General features: G+C 41.1%; 1 protein-coding gene and 1 pseudogene across 1 annotated transcript; both read right to left on the bottom strand.

Moving 5' to 3' along the window:
* Positions 1-1,515: 1,515 nt before the first annotated feature.
* On the bottom strand, positions 1,516-14,166 carry GID8 (GID complex subunit 8 homolog). The gene is made up of 5 exons (XM_063459583.1): positions 14,072-14,166; positions 13,077-13,199; positions 11,006-11,202; positions 9,436-9,633; positions 1,516-2,807 (listed from the first exon to the last, which is right to left on the bottom strand). The coding sequence occupies exons 2-5, from the start codon at positions 13,192-13,194 to the stop codon at positions 2,634-2,636; spliced, it is 687 nt and encodes a 228-aa protein (XP_063315653.1). The 5' UTR covers positions 13,195-13,199; positions 14,072-14,166; the 3' UTR covers positions 1,516-2,633.
* A 3,711-nt stretch (positions 14,167-17,877) lies between these two features.
* Positions 17,878-21,546, bottom strand: LOC134566212 (RRP12-like protein; annotated as a pseudogene).
* Positions 21,547-23,109: the final 1,563 nt, after the last annotated feature.

Genomic DNA, 23,109 nt, shown 5'->3' on the forward strand with positions numbered 1-23,109 from the left:
GTAATGTAATCCTTACCCACTTCCCAAGGATGTGATTGGAGGTCACTAAAACTATCTTCATATACATCATTTTTCAGTGGCGCTATAGCACTTCCTGTAAGATGAGAGTTTTGGGGCTAAAGATAAAGAATAAAATGAAACCAGCACAACATCTAGAACTTCAGAAATTTTAATTGCAAAATATTTCCCGAGCTCTCCCCCCAACCTGAATTATGTGTAACACACACACAGGTCTTGCACATCATATACATTACACACACGTCCTGCAGAACAGGAATGTAAAACTATATACAGAGGTAAATGGCTATTTACACACACACACCCCGTGTAATTCATGCTGACAGCTACCGGCAAATCCCTGCACAGACCTGGTGAATATTGCCCACATGGGGCAGCTTGCCAGTCTGGTTCAGGCTAATAGAGCTGTGCCTCACTGTATTTCACGTGTATCGCTATTTCGCTTTAGTGTTGAAGCCTAAATCCTCGTCCTTTTCTATGGTAATTGATCTAAATAAGATGAAGTGATCCATGATAAACAGTGTTTTTCACTCAGCTGGGAATCTGCAGAGACCTAAAAAGGGAGCCACAAAACAGTTGAATTGGAAAACTTTTCAATTGGTCTATTTTGGTTTAAAATGTGCCACCCCCTTGACATTTCTCCCTAAATCTGACATTTCCCATCTCAATAAGTGCCAGTAAAACACTGGGAAACAGACACAGGACAGACTGTCTGCGCTATGCAAGATGTGCAGGGAAAGCACCATTGTAAATACTCTAAACCATTTCTAATATTTACTACATAATTAAACATCTCTATCAGAATCAGATCCTCAGATTTTACTCTCCATGAGTGACAAACAGTTAAGTGGCAATGTACAGTTGGGCTGGGGTTGATCAGTAGCGGAGGATACACCGAATACCTTGAAAGAAAACAAGAGAAGGGTGAACATTACTGAACACTCAATACAGAAAGAAGGGCTGACTGCCAAGGTGAAAATCTATTTTAGAAGCTAGATATTAGAATTGGCAGCAATTGAGTAATTGGGGGGCTACCGATATCTCTTGTAGACCTTTGCTGCATGACTGTATAGGTGGGCTTGCAGGATGTCAATGTAAGCAGTGTCATGTAATACAATGCAGTGACAATGTGCCACCCTTTGAGATTTGGAAAACCACAAGATTAACATTAAAAACTCATGGGGAAATGAGGAGCGATGTGAAATTCCCAACTTCATATGCTCTGAATTTTTAAACAGCACTCGGAAAATGACACAAACACACAACTAACAGTATTAAGTAGTGGGAGATCATGACAGGTCTGCCGTGCAATAATCCCAGTTAACACAAGCAAAATGCTAATTAACCCTCTACATTCCCTGCCAGAATGCCAAATACACACAGCTCATTAGCGCAGAGAATACAAGACACTGAACTCTATGTCCAGCGCACAGCATGCCTTATCACAGAGCTTGCTGGATCTCACCTGATTCTGCCATTGACAGCAGTCATCTTGCATTTTTCAGATTTTATTATATATTGCATAATCTGCAAAATCATTAATGTTGTGTGGTTTACTGTATATAAACTGGTTTATTTCGACACCAACAATGGCACTCAAGGTAGTCTACTAAAGAAAGCGAAATGGTGAACCTCAGAGACATTTTATCAGAAAGGCGAGCAGCAGGAGTCTTAAATAGGATTATTTTCAAAGTGGATAATACTCAATGTTTTTTTTTATAAAAAGTCTCATTAAGCTGGACTATTAAGTGGGTGAAAATATGACAGTTAAACCAGCGTTGCTTAGCTCTTAGAGATCAGAAGGGTGAAACACAAACATCTGACTTTATTAAGCGGGAACTACAGAGGCCACAAATAATATACAAATTTCTAGTTCACAAAAAAAAGTGGGATTTAAGTTTTATAGATGTTTTGTCGGAAGCTGCATGAACAATTCCAAAATTAAAGTCTTTATTTACAACTTAAACTTGGAACAAGTCACACGACTATAAAATTGCTAAGGCAGTGAAGGCATCCGTTTTGGCACTGCAGCTGTAACAGCCTACGTTTCCCGAGAGGTGACTGATTAAGGATCAAGGGAAATCTGATAAGCCATTGTGCCATAGGTTAACCAACACTAAGCCAAGGTAAGTAATGGAGAAATCTAGCTTACAGAACAAACGGGCCTGTAATACTATTTCCAAAATAGCTGCCGAGGTCTCTGACAAGATGAATGGAGTAAATGATAACTCCTTAAACGTGAACACATTTCTGAAACGTTCAATTTCCTCAGCTACGGTTTTAAAACACTGCATATACGGACAGACTTCTAATTTTTGTGCCGGATGCATAGACTAGAGTTTGTGGTAGATGTGCACCCAAACCTTTCTTGGTAGGTCCAGGCACCGCAGGGTCTGTGCAGGCACCAGAGTTTAATAATCTTCCTCCTGCCATCCTTGCCATGCCTCTCGCATGGAACCATCTGTAAACAGGAAACGATGTCAGAGAAAAAGGGAGATGGCCCCAAGGAGGGGCCCTCCAGCACACTAGTTAAAAGGTTTGCAGTCACAGACTGTTAATGCAGGAGGATGAAGAAGGGTGATGTTTCTGGGTCCCATTTGGGATGATGAAGGGTTTTATTTGGGTTCCTCCACTGTCCCTTTGCTGAGGTCAGCCATTTTGGGGTATTTTACTTTCTTTTGGTCTAACTCGTTCTGTGCCCACAGGAGCAGTTTGAGGAGTTTTGCCAGTTTAGGTGTGGATTCGCGGTTCTCATAATCTAAGACAGCCTGGTTGACTTCGCTCCAAACCTGCAGGAAGAATGATAAAATGAAACTAGTTAACATGACGAAAGCACAACGACGGTGGAAAAGAGCATCATTAATCAAGCTGAAAGGAAAAATGTGAACAATCACCTTTAACTAGTGATATTTAATTTATACAAATGACTTGACTCTTCCCATATGGTAGAAATCCTAATCCTCAATTTAATGCACTCCACACACCATGACCACTTAGTGTTTTGACGTAGTCATGGTGCACAGCCCAATGAAAATGTTGCTCCTGGCCTTTTCCATGATTTTACTTCCTGCTCGTAGCACTCGGACCCACCTTGAATCTGAATGCAAAAAATCATATATGAAAATAATGACCATAAGCTAATTGGGTATTATGAAAAAAATAAGCATCTCCAATCTAAGATATTTTTTATTCTAAAAGTCCAGATGAACAAACAAAATACACCTGCAATAGGTAACAATTGTACGTTACGGACTATAAAGAGTGATTCGTGATTGTACTGGCCAAAATGACAAATGAAAATCCAAACATTTGCGCCTCGTAAAGCATAGCTATTCTCTGCCTAAACACTACGAGCTGACAGAGACGGTGCCTTGTTCATACAAGGAGAAAATAAATCACATCAGTCGTTTAAAAAACAAACATTAAACCGTGCCTAGCCACATTCACAACTGCAAGCCCTGATGAAGTATTTAGAAAGCAAGTCCTCCAGAGCAGAAGAGTGCATCTATAATATCCAGCGCAACATTGGAGTCGACCATCAATAAAGACTGCAGGCTGAGCACAGATGTTCGTATTAATGACACTGTAAGTGGGTGCATGTATCTGTAGGCGCTTGGTTATCAGAGTCAGTGCTGCCCCAGTCTTTATACTGAGAGAACAATGAGGCTTTTTATATACAGATAAAGGCATATATATCACACACACGGAAATCATAGGCCAGAGACAGATTAACAGCAGCCATTGGAAAATGGACACTTCTTGTTAAATTGAAAACCATTTTTTATCTATTCTGATTATTTTCATCTATTTAGATTATTTTCAATTTATATTCCTACATATGCAGCCATTTGTAGTATCACTTCAGAGGTTTTTATGATGCACAATAAAATTGTTAAATTCATTTTATATGTTGTATTGTCTGTCTGTTGCTCATTATCCTACACCGTTGGTGGTATATATAAAGTCTATATGGCTAGGCATTAGTTTCTATTAGGAGCTATTTCTAGAGGGGTGATACAGTCCTTTTACTTTCTAGGTTTCCCATCAGATGTGTATAGGTTAGTGCTATTTCCCTATATAGGACTTGCAGCATCTCCATTCCTGTCTTTTCCTTTTTTTTATTTTAGAAGAATATTAAAAGAAAAAAAAGTGTTTCTTTTAAGGAGTTTGAATATAAGTTTTTTTGTGTTTATCTTTATTGCTCCACCACTTAGCTTTTTGTATACTGTTTGTTAAACTGGCTGAAGGTCACCTGACAGACATGTCTAGTCACACCATCTGAACAATGGCAATGAGTACATAAGATTGTCACAATCTTTAACAATAAACCTCTCATTACAGAGCCATATTTGGAAACCAATTAAAAGTGACATTTATTTGAAACAAGTGGTGAATATAGAGCATCTAGATTGCAATTAATTGAAATATACTGAATTCATATGGATTCCATCAATCATGCCATTTTTTTTTAGATCTCAGGAGGGATTGGATCTCCCGATATCCACATACAGCCTGCCAAAAACAATGCAAAATTCCTGTGTCCTGTCAAAATACGGCACTCACAAATAATGAATTGCAAGCAAAAAAAAAAGAAAGAAAAACAGGACAAAAGTCAATGAATGTATAGAATTTATTGTTTCATCTCCTGCAGAGCCATTAGAAGTTTTGTCTTTCAATACTTACGGGGCCACGGAAAGGCGCACAAAACATGCTATACATTATAACAAACTACATAAAGTCCAAACACCCCATCAGGCACGTTTTTAAGGGTTGTGCTGAATAATGCCAGAGAAAAATCTAATCCTTAGCATTAGAGGTAGTGCACAACCTACAAGTATCCTCAGAGGCCTGTATGTCTAATTTATAGTGTTGGAGAAAGTGTGGAAGATCAGGTATCATAGATGGAGTAGGCAAAGCCTTGGGTGCCCAAGATGTAGAATTTGACAAGGAGTAACTTTAGAGGACTTGCAGGCAAGAATGATAGGCTCTTTAATCCATCTTGCTAATTAACCTTCTGATGCCATGAGACCCATCACCGTGCTAGAGAACACACAGCCTGATGGATCGACAAAAAGGACTTGTTTTCTCTGCGTTTTACATCAAAGCAATGGAATTTACTTTCCTTCATGTTTTGAGGATTTTGCTAAAATGTTGGGAGAACAATATCTTAATTACTATTGCCCACGAAGAAACCTTAGGAAGATAAGAGCGACTTTCAAAATGACTATATCCATATGAAAACCCAGCCTTTTTGCTATGCAATGGGCAACAAAAATACAGTTTTCCAGGCAAAAATGTTAAGATTGCACTCCTCTAATAGCTCAAAAGGAGATTCACATAGTGCTAAAAGGACCAAATTAAGATTCAATGGAGGTACTTTTCCTCTGATAGTTGGAAGGATGTTTTAGACTGCTCTAAAAAAATACTAAAAATAAATAAATAAAAAAATCTGTAGATCTGGAAAAAAAATCTGGAGATTAGAGGATCTGAAGCCAAGTCTTTGATGGCGTTGAAACAAATAGCAGAAAATTGGAATTTCAAAGATGCTTGACGTAAACCTTTTCTAAATCCCAATTGGAGAGGTTTTAGTTTATTCTGAACAGAGATTGGTATTGAATTTTTGTGATTTTCCTGGCACCAAGAAGAAAATTCCCTCCAAATCCTGGAATAAACTCTAATGGTGGATTCTTTCTTGACTGCAATCATATTCAAGGCCTTTGGAACGTAGTAACTGCAATTCAGATACCACTCTGTGAGCTTGAAAGTCTTGAGAGTCTGTAGAGGTACCAAGTTGTGTGCCAAGATTCCTACTGAATGTTGGAGATGACCGTTTTCTTTTGAAAGGTTCAACAGAATTGAAAACCAGCTCTCTCCAGAGGCCAGAAGGGAAGCGTCGCAATGATTTTTGTTTTTTCCCCAAATTAAATTATCTGCAAAAAATAAATAAAAATGCAAAAAGAACTTGTATATAGAAAACGTAGGCCAGATGAAAATTCCAGGGAATGGATAGGGCATCCACAAAGTCCAGATTGCCTGACCGGCTGATTGCAACAAATATATATATTTTTTCTGTTCACTCATGAATTTTAATACTATTTGCCGTAATGTATGACGGTAAAGAGACCAATCTGCTTGCTTCAAATGTTTCCTGCTCAGAATCTACCAAAATATTGGTTTCTCCTTTTATATGAACCATAGATAGGGAGAGCATAAAATTGGTGCACAACCTTGTCAGGGAGGGAGAACGAGTCCTTCCTTGTCTGTTCAGATATGCAACTGTGGAAGTGCTGTCTGATTGAGTTTGAATGTGATGTCCCTTTAGGTGTTTCTTGAAACTCAGGAAAGCTAAACATGGTTGATTTGAGCACTTAGTAATTTGATAACATCCAGGAATCCTGGAAGTGTCCATTGTCCTTTTGTTGCATATTTCCCCAGATGGGATCCCCAACCAAAATCTAAAGCATCCACGGTGACTATAAAGTAATTCTTCATTCTGAATGAAAGATCCATCAAAAAGATAGATCCTATCCTTATTTTGGATGGACACATTTTCATTGGTCTAGGGAAGATATTCCTCTGTCCCATTTCGACAGAATATTTCTTTGAGGTCTCATTCTTGCCTTGGCCCAGCAGACAATGAAAATTGTACCAGTAAAGACACCAAACAACCTCATTGTTTCGCTTATGGAAGAGACCTTTTCTTTTTGTCTGTAGAACCAAAATGGACATGAAGATATTTGCTTTCTCTTCTGCTGGAAGAAATACTTTCATTTGAATGGAGTCTATGATTAGATCCAAAAACTGAATAGATCTTATGGGAACCGATTCACATTTTTCTTGATTTAAAATTAAGCCATGTGGCGCTTAGGCAGATGGAGGCTATTTTTCTTAAAGTTATTTTGAGGATGCTGTAAGAAGTCAATCATCTAAATATGAAACAAGAGAGACTTTTTTTTTTTAAGCAGCCGTAATGACCCTTGGACTTCAATAAACACCCGAGGGGCTGAGATTAGACTAAACTGGAGGTTCCTGAAATGGTAATGCCATGATTCTTTTTTCCATTTGATGCAGTAACCTTTTACTTTCTGCAATAGGAACATGCAGATAAGTATCCTTGAGGTCAAGTGACCCTAGCCAAGCCCCTTCTTGAATAATGTGTGTTGCTGCTTGCATGTTCTCCATAAGGATTTTTTTTTTCCTGATGATGAATCAATTTACTTCGTTTAGGTCTAGGATGGGACTGAATGACCTGACTGGCTTTTGTATTAAAAATATTCTTGAGTAGGTTTCTGAAATTTATTCTGCATGAGGATGTTCTTCTATGACATTTTTCTTTCAAAGATTCTGTACTTCCGCAAACAGAGTAGAAGCAGTTCTGGGTGATTGGACTGAAGTGCACATAATTCTTCTTGGAGGTAAGTCAGTGAAACTGGTATCCTCTTTTAATAGTAAGGATCCAGTTGACTGTGAAGATTTTCTGGAGAGTGAAGGCAAGAAGTCTTCCTCCTACTGCTCTGGCATAATAGCCTGCGATCTTTAGTTTTTCCAGCAAATTTTATTGTTTGTTTATTTTTATAATCAAATGGCTGTCTCCGATTTCGTCGTCTGGTAGGCTACAAAAAGAATCTCTGTAAGAAGACTTGTTTCTATAGAAGAATGTCTCAGTCAACCATTCCTTTTTCCGGTCCTCTAGGCAAGGCCTTTTTTTTCCTTCTGCCATCTGTTTTAACAGATTGTCCAGGTGAGACTCAAAGGGACTACCATGTTCAAAAGGGAAGAGGGCAAAGGGAACATTTCAATGCAGAGTCTGCTGTAAATTTTGGAGTCAAACTGCTTGCCTGACCACAGTGGATATGCCAATAGATTTGGCGGATGGTTTAAGAGCTTCTGAAGTTGAATTGGAAAGAAAATCTATAGCCCTTCTGAAACTTCACCGGATCGGCCAGAGTCTACCAGATAAAACTTTTCCAATGGAATCTGGCCAGATACACTGGACCTTAGCTACCGATGTTCCTGCAACAAGAGCTTTACTTTGAGCCGCATTAGTAGAAAAAAATAAGTTTACTTGAGGCTGATTCCGCTTTTTTATCCATTGCATCCTGAAGTCCTTTGGAATCTCCAATAGGAAGAGTAATTTTCATCCCAATTTTAGGAAAATCTTCCAATTGTATGCCGGTGTCTTCTTTAAAAGCAAACCTAGTTTTAAGATGTTTCGAAAGATTGCCTTTTTTTGAATGGATTATCTCAGCTTCAGATCCTTTAATTTAGGATGGAATGTAAAATTATTTGAGCTTTGTGTGTTTAAAAGATTCCATATCTTTTGCCAAATACTCAATTTCCATAAGAAGTTTGACTTGTTTGATAAGTCTATGCAGACTTTCTTTGGAAAATAATTCTCTTTGTTAGAGAAGACTTCCGAGTCTTCGGAAGAAGAACCTGTAAAAGAAGAGTCAGAACCGGAATTTGTCGCTTTTAGGAGGAGACTTTAGTACCGACTCAGGCAAAGATGACAGGGCTGAATGAATGGCAGCCACTTTAATATCAACAAAAGTCTGCTGTAAACAGTTTTGATTTTGCCTTTCTCAACTTGCTTATCTGGAGTCTCTAAGTTAGATATACTACAAAAAAAACACACTTTTTTTTTTAAATGCCCTTAGAATGTGTGCTGGAAGGCTGGTTAGAGCACACTGCAACAGAACTGGCAGCATTCAGATAACAGGTAGTTGCATCTGGGAATTTCGAAAAATCGAATTTGGTGTCTAAATATCAGTTATCAAATGGCAAATTTGAATAGAGTGCCGCTGAGAAGCACCTTCGGCATATCCGGCACGGAGGAAGTTATAAAAATGTGAAACGCATGCGCTTCCAATGTTTCCAGGCCCACCCGGAGATCAATTTCCCCCGCTGAAATGGAGCCCTCAGCTGCCTCTGCACCTTACTCCTAGAGAAAAATGTAAGTGCCTGACTATCCTGCCAAAGGCAGGCGAAGAACTCTGGTTACTTTGCTGTTTTGGGTGTTTATATCATGGGAGAGGAGTGTTAGGAGGGGCATAACTTTTACATTTCTAGTGTGTGTGTCTGGCTTTCCTGTCAAGACATGGTGGATACCAGTGTTCTGCACTGCCTCTAATTTGGAGGGAAAATATAAGCATCACAAGTACGAGTACAAAACGCTAAATTATAAAATTTCTCTGGTAAAACAATCTGTACTATATGGGGTATTCAGCAATCTATGCTCCAAGCCTTCATTGACCCACACTGGAGGTGGTCATAATATTGACAGTCTTTTCCCTGCAAATTGTTTCACACAGCGAGAGCTTCAGGCAAGTGAGGTTATTGGTTTGTTTTTCATTGTTGTCTTGCATACGCCAAGCAGTGTCCATTCACAGTATGAGAAGAACACATGTTCCCACTTACCTTCTGTCTCTGCATCATGTTTAGAAGGTCTCCAAAAGGAGAGTCCTCTGGGTTATCGAATGCCAGTAAGGCCAGAGTTCGTTCCATTTCAGTCAGACATTCCCGGCTCTCTTCACCCTGCTCTGCCAGCTGCGTCTGTGCAAACTCCAGTGCTGCCTCGGTTTCCCGCTGTCTGATCAGCTCTATGAGGTGTTGTTGCTGCAAAAACAAAAGACAAGCCATCATTCAACAGATCAACAAAGGTATGTTTACTAAAATATAACACTATGTATGTTGTGGACATTTCCACTGATAACCTAACGAATAGGAAGATCCAGATCTTTGCTGAGCTATGGCTAACATCAATGTATGATAAGGTTTAAAAGGAACAGTTTAGGCACCATAGTAACTTCATTTAAATGGTTATGTTGCCAGGAGGCACCCTTTCGCACTTTTACTTCAAGGGGTTAAAATGTTCTCAAAGTTGCCTCCATTGCCGATCTCAACTCCCCCCAGACGGCATCAAGCTTATGAAATTTCAGATTCAGGAAGTGCGTAGTGTCACAGAGCAGGGGCCCTGCTGATTATCTGAAGGTGCTCAGCTTAGGCTCTAAGCCAATCTGAGGTGCCCCTGCCCGTTGGCACTCCGCGCTTCCTGAACCTGAAATTTCAGAAGCCAGACGCTTCCTGGGGGGAGTAGAGATCAGCACTAGAGGCAACTTTGGGATTAAAGGACCACTATAGTGCCAGGAAAACACTCGTTTTCCTGGCACTATAGTGCCCTGATGGTGCCCCCACCCTCAGGTACCCCCTCCTGCCGGGCTGGATGGAGAGTAAAGGGTTAAAACGTACCTTTATTCCAGCGCCGGGCGGGGAGCTCTCCTCCTCCTCTCCGCCTCCGATCCTCCCTTTCGGCTGAATGCGCATGCGCGGCAAGAGCTGCGCGCGCATTCAGCCGGTCGCATAGGAAAGCATTTACAATGCTTTCCTATGGACGCTTGCGTGCTCTCACTGTGATTTTCACAGTGAGAATCACGCAAGCGCCTCTAGCGGCTGTCAGTGAGACAGCCACTAGAGGATTTGGAGGCTGGATTAACCCTATTATAAACATAGCAGTTTCTCTGAAACTGCTATGTTTATAAAAAAAAAAAAAAAAAAAAGGGTTAATCCTAGAGGGACCTGGCACCCAGACCACTTCATTAAGCTGAAGTGGTCTGCGTTCCTAGAGTGGTCCTTTAAGCCGTTTGAGAATGGTCTAACCTGTTTAGGTAAGAGTGTGCCCGGGGTCCCCCTGGCACCATAACAATGTAAATAAAGTTGTTATGGTGCTTGAATTGTTCCTTTAATCACTCAAATAGGTTAGAAAACCCAGTGAAAGCTTTATGAATTCAACAGCAGTGAGGTGCACTTAATGCAGATGCTTGTATTTGGCCCAATTAGTGCCACATGCAACAGAGAAACATGCAAGACCCAGTGTGCTCTTGGTGGGGTACTTGACAACGACATAAAAGGAGAAATGTTACTTATAAAACTGGATTTATAACTAATTTTCTAACATTCCTTGAGCGTTGTGGGATTACCACAGCCTTACCTGAAGGTGGAAGTACAGGTAGCGGTTGGTATCCAGCAGCTCAGGGTGAAGCGAGTTTATCAGCCCAATGGCTTCCTGAATCTGACCTTTGAGGATCATTTCTCGGATTTTGATCCTCTCATCCAGGCTCTCTAGGTCCACGCTGGGTTCTATGCCAGATTCCATCCGAAACTTCTCAGCTGCTTCTTTGAATCCCTCTAGGGGGGAGGGGGGAACAAAGTCATTAGTGCTAAGACCCACATTGACAATGTCTCTGAAATTATAAATCTTCTGTTTTCAGTGGATTGATCCTTTGAGGTGCAGTAATTACTCCTTCAATATGCACTGCATTATGGGAAATATCCCTATTCACATTCTGGTGTAATCTGTCGCCTTCATATCCTGAAAGGCTCAAGTTATGAGGATTGTTTGTTCGAACTGATGATTAATTTGACTTTATTTTAATTATGATGATGCATTCAGCACAAAGGGTGTTCCCAATATAAAATAAGCACTGTATCTGCTCGAAGGCAGTGTCATTACAGATAGGACACATTTTGCAGTAACCAAGTCTTAATCAGTCAAATTGCATGTTGTCGCCCAAACATGTAAAGAAGGAACTCCTTAACTGAGATTTGGGGTTTTCCCCATCCACAACTTAAAAGCTATTATATTCGTATTTCACATTTTCATACAAGATTGCAATAGACATGAAACAATAACATACTCTGATTAATAAAACTACAGAGAAATGGGAAATGAGTTGGCCTGTATTTGTGCATGGGAAGCAGACTGCCTCCCCTAGCTATGTTAATAAAGGGAAAGTACTGCTGGCCATCTATATATTATAATTTCCATGTCTATATTTACAAACATGATTAATGGGTGTTTTTATTTGCTAGAACTAAAAATACCAGTGGTAATAGATGGTCTTTCAGTAAATAAATGGCATCGAGTCAGAGTAACACGACCCATGATAAGACAGTAAAGAGCTTTGCCAGTTTTATGGGCAGACTCCAGGGGCAGGTGCGAAGGGTAATAGGCAAAGACTGATCAGAGACTGCTTGCCTTGGAGTAAAAGATGTTTACCTGGTGCACCCTTACATCTTAAATAAATAGGAAACACCCATCGTGCAAATATCACCAACACGTTGGTGCAGTGAACCCGTCATCTAACAAACAGACTGATTACATCAACCTACACAATGTCACATTCACAGTTATGGAACAGCTTCCACCACAGCAACATGGTCCATGGCTGAAACTCCAACACAATCCAAATATCTATACATACATACATACATAAACATTCTTTTTTAAAGATGACAAAAAAAAAAAAAAAAAACACTGTCATGTCTTGCTACTTTTTATTAGCCATTACTGCACAGCTCCTGACAATCTGTGGAGGAAGCCACGAGATGCCATAGAAGCACTTGGGCCAGCAGCCCACCAGGTAATTCTTGTCATAATAAAATTAAACAAAAACAAAAAATAACTATTGCCAGTGGTAAGAGTGGATTACGGACATCAGTTCCTTCTGGAAAACAGCTAATCATCTTTCATTGAGGAAAAAAAAAAGCATTGAAAGAATAAAGGTCGAGGGACAAGACTGGGAGGTGAGCACTGTGGGAAAATCCTAAATGGCGAAAGAAGTGAAGTTTGCCTTAACCTCCACCCTTTGTCAAGTGTAAGAAAAAGATGTAAGAAAGTAGTCCCCACTTTGCTTTATGTATTTTAGAGGAAGAGGGTAAAAGAGAGAAAAGATTTGGCTAGAGGAGGAAAAGATTAATAGATTTAAGAAGGGTAAGTATGACTCGATAGACCCGCTTTAATAATTAAGTGTACTTTTAAACTTGCACTAGTTCAGTAGAAATTATAAATAAAGCTTTGAAGAAATTAATTTATATTTCCCATGTTCTGTTTATATCTAATCATTTATTATTTTGTCCTATGCATACAATATGCAACAAACACCTCACTTTATGATAAAGCTGTAAACTTTTGTGAAACAGACAGGGAAAAAAAAGGCCTCAGACGTGAACGCACTGAATTTCACAACAGGCTCATTCGTGAAAGGGTTAACGTCACTCACCAGTCACCAGATAATTCATGATTAGACGGTTCATATCCGCTCTTTGGATGTGTAAGTTATTAAGCTTTTCCATCCATTCATCTTTTGTGATCTCATCAGGTTTTTCTGAATAACTCATTGTGCCTTTAAAAGGAGAAATAAAAAATAAAAATCTTTGTTACAGGGCCACAGACTTAGTGTTGAACACTTTGCATATTATATACAGGTGTGTACGTTTGAAGAGGCAATACTGAGCATAGGAAGTCAAGGTGACAGATGCAGGGTGCTTTTTGAATATAATAGAGATGTGGGGATGGGATGGTGACTGCACATTTCCAATACTCCACATATCCCCGTTACTGTATGTATCATTATACTTCCTTATATTCGTTCAGCACTTCCAGAAAACTTTTCAGAATCCTTTATTTTCAAACAGATGGGGGCATGCAAGGTGTGGGAAATCTGATTAAAAACAGCTTATGTATATTAATTTGTAACCTTTTTTGATTTTGTATTCAGACAGGGATATTTAGTAAGACCAAAATAGCCAAATTATAAAGCCTGTTTTCAGTTTGGCTATTTTGGCCTTCAATTTAAAATTCTCACTTGAGTATATAACCCTGAAAAAGTAACCCAGATTAGTGTACACAGATTGCCCAGGGTACAGGCGGTATACAGGGGGTGCAGGCGGTATACGGGGGGTGCAGGCGGTATACGGGGGGTGCAGGCGGTATACGGGGGGTACAGGCGGTATATAAAGGGTACAGGCGGTATATGAGGGGTACAGGCGGTATATGAGGGGTACAGGCGGTATATGAGGGGTACAGGCGGTATATAAAGGGTACAGGCGGTATATGAGGGGTACAGGCGGTATATAAAGGGTGCAGGCGGTATATGAGGGGTACAGGCGGTATATAAAGGGTGCAGGCGGTATATGAGGGGTGCAGGGATGGGTTATGAAGTCTGGCCCGTGGGCCGCTTTGACAGGCGGGGTCGAGTCGGTAACGGGGACTCACCGAACTTCCGGCGGCTGCGTCACTGCCGCACCGAATGCACAGCCCGGTCACCTGACCTGATCTCGCGAGACTCTGCCAGCTGACCGCCGGGGGCGGGGTCATGGGACACGTGATTAGCATCTGCGCGAGAATGGGGCGGGGCTATAGAAACTAAATGGCGGCCAATGTTTAATAAATACCACAAAAACCGTGTTATATACATCAATTATCATACAGTGTAATATAAAGTCACATAATATCATACAGTGTAATATAATGTCATGGTATCCATCGATTATCACAAAATGTCACATAATATCATACAGTGTAATATAATTTCATCTTATCCATCAATTATATAATGTCACATAATATCATCCAGTGTCATATAATGGTATCCATATTATTATTATACGAACGGTGGCCACCCAGGGGAGCACTCATTAATTACTTCCCTTGCGGTTCCACACTTATGTTTCAAGTTGCCAACGTTCTAAGTGATTGGTACAAACATTCCAATGGGCACTGGGGAGGTCCTCATTCGGGAACCGAACGAGGTGTGAAGCAATCCATGAATGCTCCCCCTGGACGGCGTTCGTATAACAAACGGGCCGCCTCCCAGGGGAGGCATGTGCCGAGGCTTCCGTTGCGGTTTGTGGTTTTTGACACCTCATTACGAGGTGCGAAGTTCTAAACCAACATTCTAAATGAGTTGTCTGGGTGGTCCTGTTCAGGAGGGGAATGCATTCTCTTCGTGTAGGACCTCCTGAATGGGGAGCAGGCACATTTATACAAAAAGTCCAGGGAAATACACAGAATATAACACAGTAATTCCGTGGCAGCGGTCCTGCCACAGGGGCAAGGCCGGGAGAGAGAAAGCCCCTATGCCCAACCAACCCAGCCAGCACCACTGGACCTCAGGGAAGCCACCCTCCAGCAAAAGGTAGGAAACTGGAGGGTGGCTATAAAAGTGTTACGTTTGCATGTGTGTATCACCATGTCTGTCAGTGTGTATGTAAATGTGTATCAGTATGTCTGTCTGTGTGTCAATATCTCTGTCTGTATGTTTGTGTGTGTTACTATGTCTGTCAGTGTGTGTCTGTGTGGGTGTCACTGTGTGTGAGTATGTCTGTCAGTGTGTATGTGTGTCAGTATATCGGTCTGTTTTGTGTCAATATGTCTGTTAGACATGTGCAATTCGTTTCGGTCCGAATTCGAATTCGGACGAATTTCGGGAAATTCAGAATGTCCGAATAGCTGAATTGCCAAAGTGACGAATTCCTGAAGTCCCAAAGTTCCGAAATTGCCGAATTTCCGAAGTGCCGAAGTAGCCGAAGTTCCGAAGTGTCGAAGTTCCAAAGCACAGTATTGCCTAAGTACTAATATACTTACCCAATGGAAGAATGAAGAATATTACACTGTATACAATTTTAAATAAAAAGTATACAAACATAGCCAGGATTCAGCTGCAAGCATTTGCAACACTTACAACAATCAAGTAACACACATTCATATAAAAATGAACTTCCGAAGTGTCGAAGTGCCGAAATTCCGAAGTTGCCGAAGTCCTGAATGGCCGAAGTCCCGAATGGCCGAAGTCCCGAATTGACGCAGTCCGGAAATTCGGAATGCCGAACCGAACCGAAATGTTTCCCCATGCACATCCCTAATGTCTGTTACAATGTGTGTCAGTATGTCTGTCAGTGTGTAAGTTTTCTGTCACAGTGTCTGTGTGTGTGTCAGTATGTCTGTCACAGTGTCTGTATCTGTGTCAGTATGTCTGTGTGTGTCTGTCGGTATGTCTGTCACAGTGTCTGTGTCAGTAGGTGTCACAGTGTCTGTGTATGTGTGTCAGTATGTCTGTCACAGTGTGTATGTGTCAGTATGTCTGTCACAGTGTGTTTCAGTCTGTTTGTCACATTGTCTGTGTGTGTGTCAGTATTTCTGTCTGTGTGTGTCAGTATGTCGGTGTGTTTCAGTATGTCTGTCAAATTGTCTGTGTCAGTACGTCTGTCTGTGTGTGTCAGTATGCTTGTCTGTGTGTGTCAGTATGTCTGTCACAGTGTGTGTCAGTATGTCTGTCACAGTGAGTGTCAGTATGTCTGTCACAATGTCTGTGTGTGTGTCAGTATGTCTGTGTGTGTGTCAGTATGCTTGTCTGTGTGTGTCAGTAAGTTTGTCAGTATATGTCTGTGTATCTGTATGTAGTCAGTGTGTGTATATCTGTTTATCTGCATGAATGTCATTGTGTGTTTCTGTGTGTATTTGTATCTGCATGTGTGTCAGTGTTTGTATCTGTGTGTACGTGTATCTGCATGTGTGTCAGGTTGTGTATCTGTGTGTTTGTACGTTTGTCAGTGTGTGTATCTGTGCATTTGCATGTGTGTCAGGTTGTGTATCTGTGTGTCTGTAATTTTATGTGTGCCAGTGTGTGTAGATGTGTCTGTATATCTGCATGCATATATATCTGTGTACGTGCATGTGTTTCTGTGTGTGTGTATTTATCATAGTGTGTGGCAGTGAATGTGTATATGTGCACACATTTTGGCATTCAAATGCCAACACTACACACAAATACACCCCTGCATTCAAACTTCAACACTACGTACAAACACAATCCTGCATAGAAACGTCAACACTACATACAAACACACCTCTGTCTTAATCACCAAAATTATATATAAATGCACACCACTTCATTAAAAAACACTTCACATAAATGCATGCTTGCATTAAAACGCCAACACCACATACAAACACCCCCCTACATTCGCACAAACATAGTCCATACAAAAAACATGCTTTCATTCAAACACACAAACACTGCTCAGTGCTCAATACAACCCTGCAAGCATGGGAAAATGGTAGAGCCCCAGCTGTGAAAGCGTTGTTGGAGTTGCACGACAGGTGGGGATCTACCTTTTGGCCACCCGTGCAATAGGGGGGCCCAAAAAAACTCTTGCACCAGGGCCATGTCTACTTTACTTCTGCCACTGCGTTGTTGTGGAGGGTGTGAATGCATGCCAGGGAATGGGATGGAGTAGAGGGGGGGGGGGAGCAGGGTCCAGGGGACCCTAGCAAATGCTTGCCCAGGGTCCAATCGATATTAAAGACAGTCCTGAAGTTAACATCTGATTGAAAATTAAACCATTTTTCATGTAGGCTGTGTCAGTTACAACCAGAGGAGATGTAGCTAGGGCTGCATAAACAGAAACAAAAATGATTTAACTTCTACATGGCAGAGAATTGAGCAGTAAGACCTCAGGGGCATGATATATACACTAAAACTGTTTTATTAAGCTAAAGTTGTTTTGGTGACCATAGTGTTCCTTTAATAAAGCCGTTATGGAGACCCTGTACCTATTCATGTTCTACAGCTGCTCAGATCTGTTAACTTACAACCTGTAGATAATTTGGTTTTATTTAAGGTTTCCTTATTTTCATATTGCGTACATACCTCTAAATAGTTGTGTAGCATCCATTTCATGCCAGTCAGGGTAGCTCTTAGCTAAGAATTTTCTTAGTTTTCTTTTGTCATATACACAAACATACCCACAGACATAGACATACACCACAATCACAGGTAGAAAGAGGATCGAGGTACTCCAAGTATCTTCAATTTTATTTATTTATTTTTTATATATATATTTGATATATTTGCTGATCCACACATTATGTCTCAATGAATCCTAAAACATAAGCCAGGATCAATCTATGTCAGAATTTTGGACAGGGATTAGCCTGATTGCTCCAATGACTCTGAGCAATTATAGGGCACTACATGGTTTAGAAATAGATGCAAAAACAAAATAAAAATGCACCTCTGTTAACACTGGATTTATAATTAGTAAACACAGGAGAGTCCTCCACTCCCATAATTAAAACTGAAGTTGGTGATTGCGCATTGTCCTCCATCAGTCCACATATCAGCGCAAGAAAAAAACAAGTTTGTTTATTAAAGAAATTGGATTCAAAGAAAGTCCAAACAGGGAGATAAAACTAAGTAGAGCTCAAGTCTTTCACTCTTTCCTTTTCTTTCTTCCGGTCTGTGCCCCTCTCTATGCAGCCTTTACAAAACCCTTAAACTGGCCTTGAATCTTCCCCTTTTTCCTTTGATTTAATGTGGCTTTGTTAAGAGGGATGTAGGCGTACGGATGTATGTTTGTCTTTCTGCTATACGTCACATTTTCCTTTCTTTGACTTTTAATGTATTCCAATCTCTGTTTTTTTGGAGAACGGTCTGTGAATCATTGAGCCACCAGCTTTATACTGTGACGAGCTGCCCACTGCATATTCATCATCATCATCTACTTCTCAGAAGCGCTTCTTTTGTGCTTTTTTCGTTTGAAGTCCAACCTCCTGCATTAGATCGCCCATCTCTTCATCCACATTTACATTTGATTTCTCTTCCTCTGCTTCAGCATCCGGGATAATAACATGGCCATCCAATGTGGTTTTAAAGTCGTGCTTCAGCTTCGAACCTTTTACATTCGGTCTTGTGGCAAAGACTCTCTGTGCTTCATTTGGATCTAGGAAGTTTAGTGGTTCATCTTGCTCTCCTTCTTTTAGCCAGGCATGGCTCTTCTGCCAGGGCTTCTCTTTCTCATCATCTTCATCGTCAGTATCTGCCAACAGATAGTCTATGCTGTCTCCCTTGATCTTTGTTTCCTTGTCATCCTCCTCGCCCTGAGAAGATTCCTGTCTCATGGCTTTCTGTTTCTTGTACTTTGCCTTTGCCTTGTGGATGTTTACGAGACCTTTATGATACTCATCAGGAAGCATATTTTTCACCACATCAAACCCAAACTTTCGGTTGAATTTGGTGAAGACGTTTCGAAGTTTCACACGAAAATGACCCCTTATGTCTTTATTTATATTTCCAATTGTCTCTATCATCATCTGCAGATGTTTAGAGAGAACTTTTATGTCCATGATAAAGATGATTACTTTAATAAAACCCAGAGCTGCTTTCACATTTTCACGCGTTTTGGAGATTAGAAGAAGACACACATTCTGTAAAAGATGTTTCGATGATATCCACTCCCATCTGTTCTTTGAATTCAAAGAGGAGCCTTGTAAGTGTAAAAACTACACAGCTGATCATTGTCACAGTGCCAGTCAATCCAGCGTACACAACGGCAAGGTAACTTTCCATAGCATCTCTGGGGTCATCTCTGAAATGGAGGAAAGCATGACCAATCTCTGCAAGGAGTGTGTAAGCATTCTTTTGTGCCCCCATCGACATCTCCCTGGTACAGATCATCACCTCAGTGTAGCGGAGAGCTGGTCTCTCACAGACTATCTCCGCTGGTAATCCAAATAAGGCTCAGGAACAAGTAATCAAACCCAAGAGAATAATATCCACGATTAGTAAAGTAATCCAAAGGTATCCCACATGTTTCCCAATGACTGGACGACACACAGCATTAGGAACAGAACTGAACTTTTAATCCACACAACCTTCTTTTATAGACTTCTCCCATGCAAGGGAGGGATTCACATTAATTAGTACAGTATCCAATAGTGTAGTTTTACCCGATTTTTGGATGTACCCCAAAACAGTCAGATAGAATTATATACTGGGTACTCCCTGGTAGCCCTGATCTGGGTGACAAACATATTAAAAATTCACCCAGATCGGACCAGGGGTTCGGGAGTTAGATGGAAGGTGAAATTTGACCGACCGCACACGAGGTAGTATCCGAAAAAGGCTCCATGTGTCGGTCTCCGTTCAGGAGTTAAAATACATAGAAATAATTGCCATCCACAGCTAATCTTATATTCGTATTAATTCCTTTGTTTCAGGACATTTATTTTACCGAACGAGGGGCTGGTTGGAGTGTCCAATTTGAGTTCCAGACACTCAACGACTAAACACAGCTGAGATTTTCTTGCATAAGATGGCCGCCACCATGCGGTTCGTATGCCGAACGGCGACCACACAGATACATACAAAGTAACGATTTCACGGTCAATTAGTTTGCGGTTACAGAGTGTGAAAGCTTAATGAGGTGCACACATCTCGCTGGGGTGGTCTGATGGTTCGGTATTTTCATTCGTATGAAAAACAGAATGAAAACTACTGAACAATTAGATGAAAGCTACATACAATACTGCTATACATGGCCATAATTACACAAAATACATTTTTAACACAAATTCTCGAGGACAGCCCAATGCCATCCGCTACACTGCTCCCCCTTGCCCACAAGCCGGCATACACTGTCTGATCCAGCACGGATCGGCTTGGGGATGTCCAGGGATGCTCACGGATCATTTTTCAAAGTCTGTTTGTCTAGACAACCCGTTAGCGTTTCCATTTTGTTTTCCCGGGCGGTACTGAATGTTAAAGTCAAAGGGCTGCATTGTCCCCAGCCACCCAGTTCAGCCATACTAACGGGTTCTGATCTGTGAGCAATGAAAAGGGCTGTCCATACAAATACGGTTGCAACTTCTTTAGGGCCCACACCACAGCCAGGCATTTCTTTTCGATGGCGGTGTAGCTTACTTCTTTGGGTAACAACTTACGACTGATGCTATGGGATGTTCTCCGCCATCGGCCCCGACTTGGCTCAGTACTGCCCCCAATACAAACATAGAAGCGTCTGTGTGGACAAGAAAACATTTACTTGGATTGGGAGCGGCCACGACAGGGGCATTTACAAGGGCATTTTTCAAGTGTTGGAATGCCTGTTCACACTCCGGGGTCCAAGTTACTTGGCGGGGAAGATTCTTACGGGTAAGGTCAGTAAGGGGCTTGGCCAGGGCACTATAATTGGGCACAAACTTTCTAGAATGAGTGTGTGTGTCTGTCTGTGAGTATGTGTGTGTGTCTGTCAGTGAGTATGTGTGTGTGTCTGTCAGTGAGTATGTGTGTGTGTGTCTATCAGTGTGTCTGAGTGTGTGTCTGTCAGTGTGTGTGTGTGTGTGTCTGTCAGTGAGTATGTGTGTGTGTGTGTGTGTGTGTGTGTGTGCGGCCCACATAAACTTAAACCTTGTTTATGTGGCCCGTGCCACACTTTGAGTTTGACATGCTTGCTGTAGACCATCTACTGGTCTGTAATAGTGAGATAGGCTTAAACTGTGTCCAATACTAGAAGCTTGGTTGCCCCTCCTTAACCTACACCAGGGGGCTGACTGTACACGTTGAACAAGATTGGGAGAAAGTTCTTGGCAAATCGGCCCACTTCAGCTTTGTCAGCCTCTTCCTCACAGCCTTTGCTGATGAGCGTGTGCAGAGCTTGGCACACAGTGAGACGGAGGTCTGGTCTGTCATTGATTGCCATCCCTAAAGTACGAGCAATGCCTTTGAAAGATGTGGCTATATCTGTAGGCTTAGTGCAGAATCCAGGCAGCCTTGTCCAGATCTGCCACTGAAGAGTCTCGCAGATTTTGGCTTCAAGATTTCTCTGAGCCTGGCTTAATTTAATTCTTAATGTTGACAGCCATAGGAAGGAAGTATCGGGTAAAGAACCCAAGTTCTGTGTTTTTAACATGATCCCGAATCACATGGACATTTGGAGCTTTCTCCAAAACAGCCAGCCAAACCAACAAAGACTGCAAATCATACTTGGGAAAAATAAAACAAAATGGAATAAAATAAATGACAATATAAAACATAAAGTCTAATAAACGATCCGGTGCATTTCGTTCGGCAAAGGGACTTCCTCGGGGATCTGTGACACAGATTCCTGAGGAAGTTCCTTCGTCGGACGAAACGCTTTGGATCGTTTATTAGACACAGATCCCTGAGGAAGTCCCTTCGCCGGACGAAACGCGTCGGATTGTTTATTACACTTTATGTTTTATATTGTCATTGTCATTTATTTTATTCCATTTTGTTTTATGCTGCTGTTTGGCGTCCTGCTTCAGTTATCAAGCTGCTACCACATTCCATTTTGCTCCAGTTTGTACGTGCATTCTAATACATTTTTCTACATTTAAAAAATTTACTTTCACCATATTTCAATTCACTTTCAATTTAAATTCACCATATGCAATTGGTCCTTCTGACTCTAGGTTCGACGCCATGGATCACAGAATGGACCAGATGGCTCTAGCACTACAGGCGTTACTATCTCGTTCTAGTAATCAACCAGAGGAGATGCGTAATACTTCTATCTCTCCTGTGAGTTCAGGTCTAGAGGTCTAGAGGTAGCCACTGTAGGTGCTTCTTCCCGTATCACTCCACCTGTACGTTATGGTGGTTCTCCAGAGAAGTGTCGTGGTTTCTTAAACCAAATAGGTATCCATTTTGAATTACAACCCCGCTCCTATCCTACAGATAGGGCGAAGGTTGGATTTATTATCACATTACTTGTTGAGAAAGCTTTGAGATGGGCCAATCCATTGTGGGAAAATGATAATCCGTTAGTATATAATTATAATGCCTTTGTAGCTGCTTTCAGAAGAACTTTTGACCCTCCAGGTAGAAAGGTCAATGCAGCTAGATTACTGTTGCGCCTTAGACAAGATAACCGAACACTTGTGGATTATGCACTAGAGTTCAGGTCTTTGGCGGCAGAGGTTAAGTGGAATGAACAGGCTTATATAGATGTATTTTTAAACGGGTTATCAGACATAATCCTTGACGAGGTTGCTACTAGAGAGCTTCCTGAAAATTTGGAGGATTTAATTTCTTTTATTTCTCGCATTGACGAACGTTTAAGAGAGAGGCAGAACACTCGAGAGAGAAACCGTAGACCTTCCTTTAAACTAGCTCCTTCATTTCAAAGTTCTGAATCCACAACCTCACTTTTTCCAGAACCTATGCAGATAGGCAATACTCGCCTCTCAGAAGAGGAGAGACAGTACAGGAGAAGGGAGGGGTTGTGTATGTACTGTGGAGTCAGAGGTCATTTACGCCTAAATTGTCCTAATCGCTCGGGAAACGCTCGCACCTAAGTTTCTCTAGAGGACAGGCCTTGGGTGTTTCTATTTTGTCCTCTAATCTTAATTATAAAGATCACAGGCTTTTGCTACCCATTTCTTTAACTTGGGAGAAGGGAGTAATAGAAACTATGGCATTGATTGATTCCGGAGCTGCTGAGAGCTTTATC

The sequence above is a fragment of the Pelobates fuscus genome, chromosome 6, assembly GCF_036172605.1.
Source record: "Pelobates fuscus isolate aPelFus1 chromosome 6, aPelFus1.pri, whole genome shotgun sequence".
Lineage (NCBI taxonomy): Eukaryota > Metazoa > Chordata > Amphibia > Anura > Pelobatidae > Pelobates > Pelobates fuscus.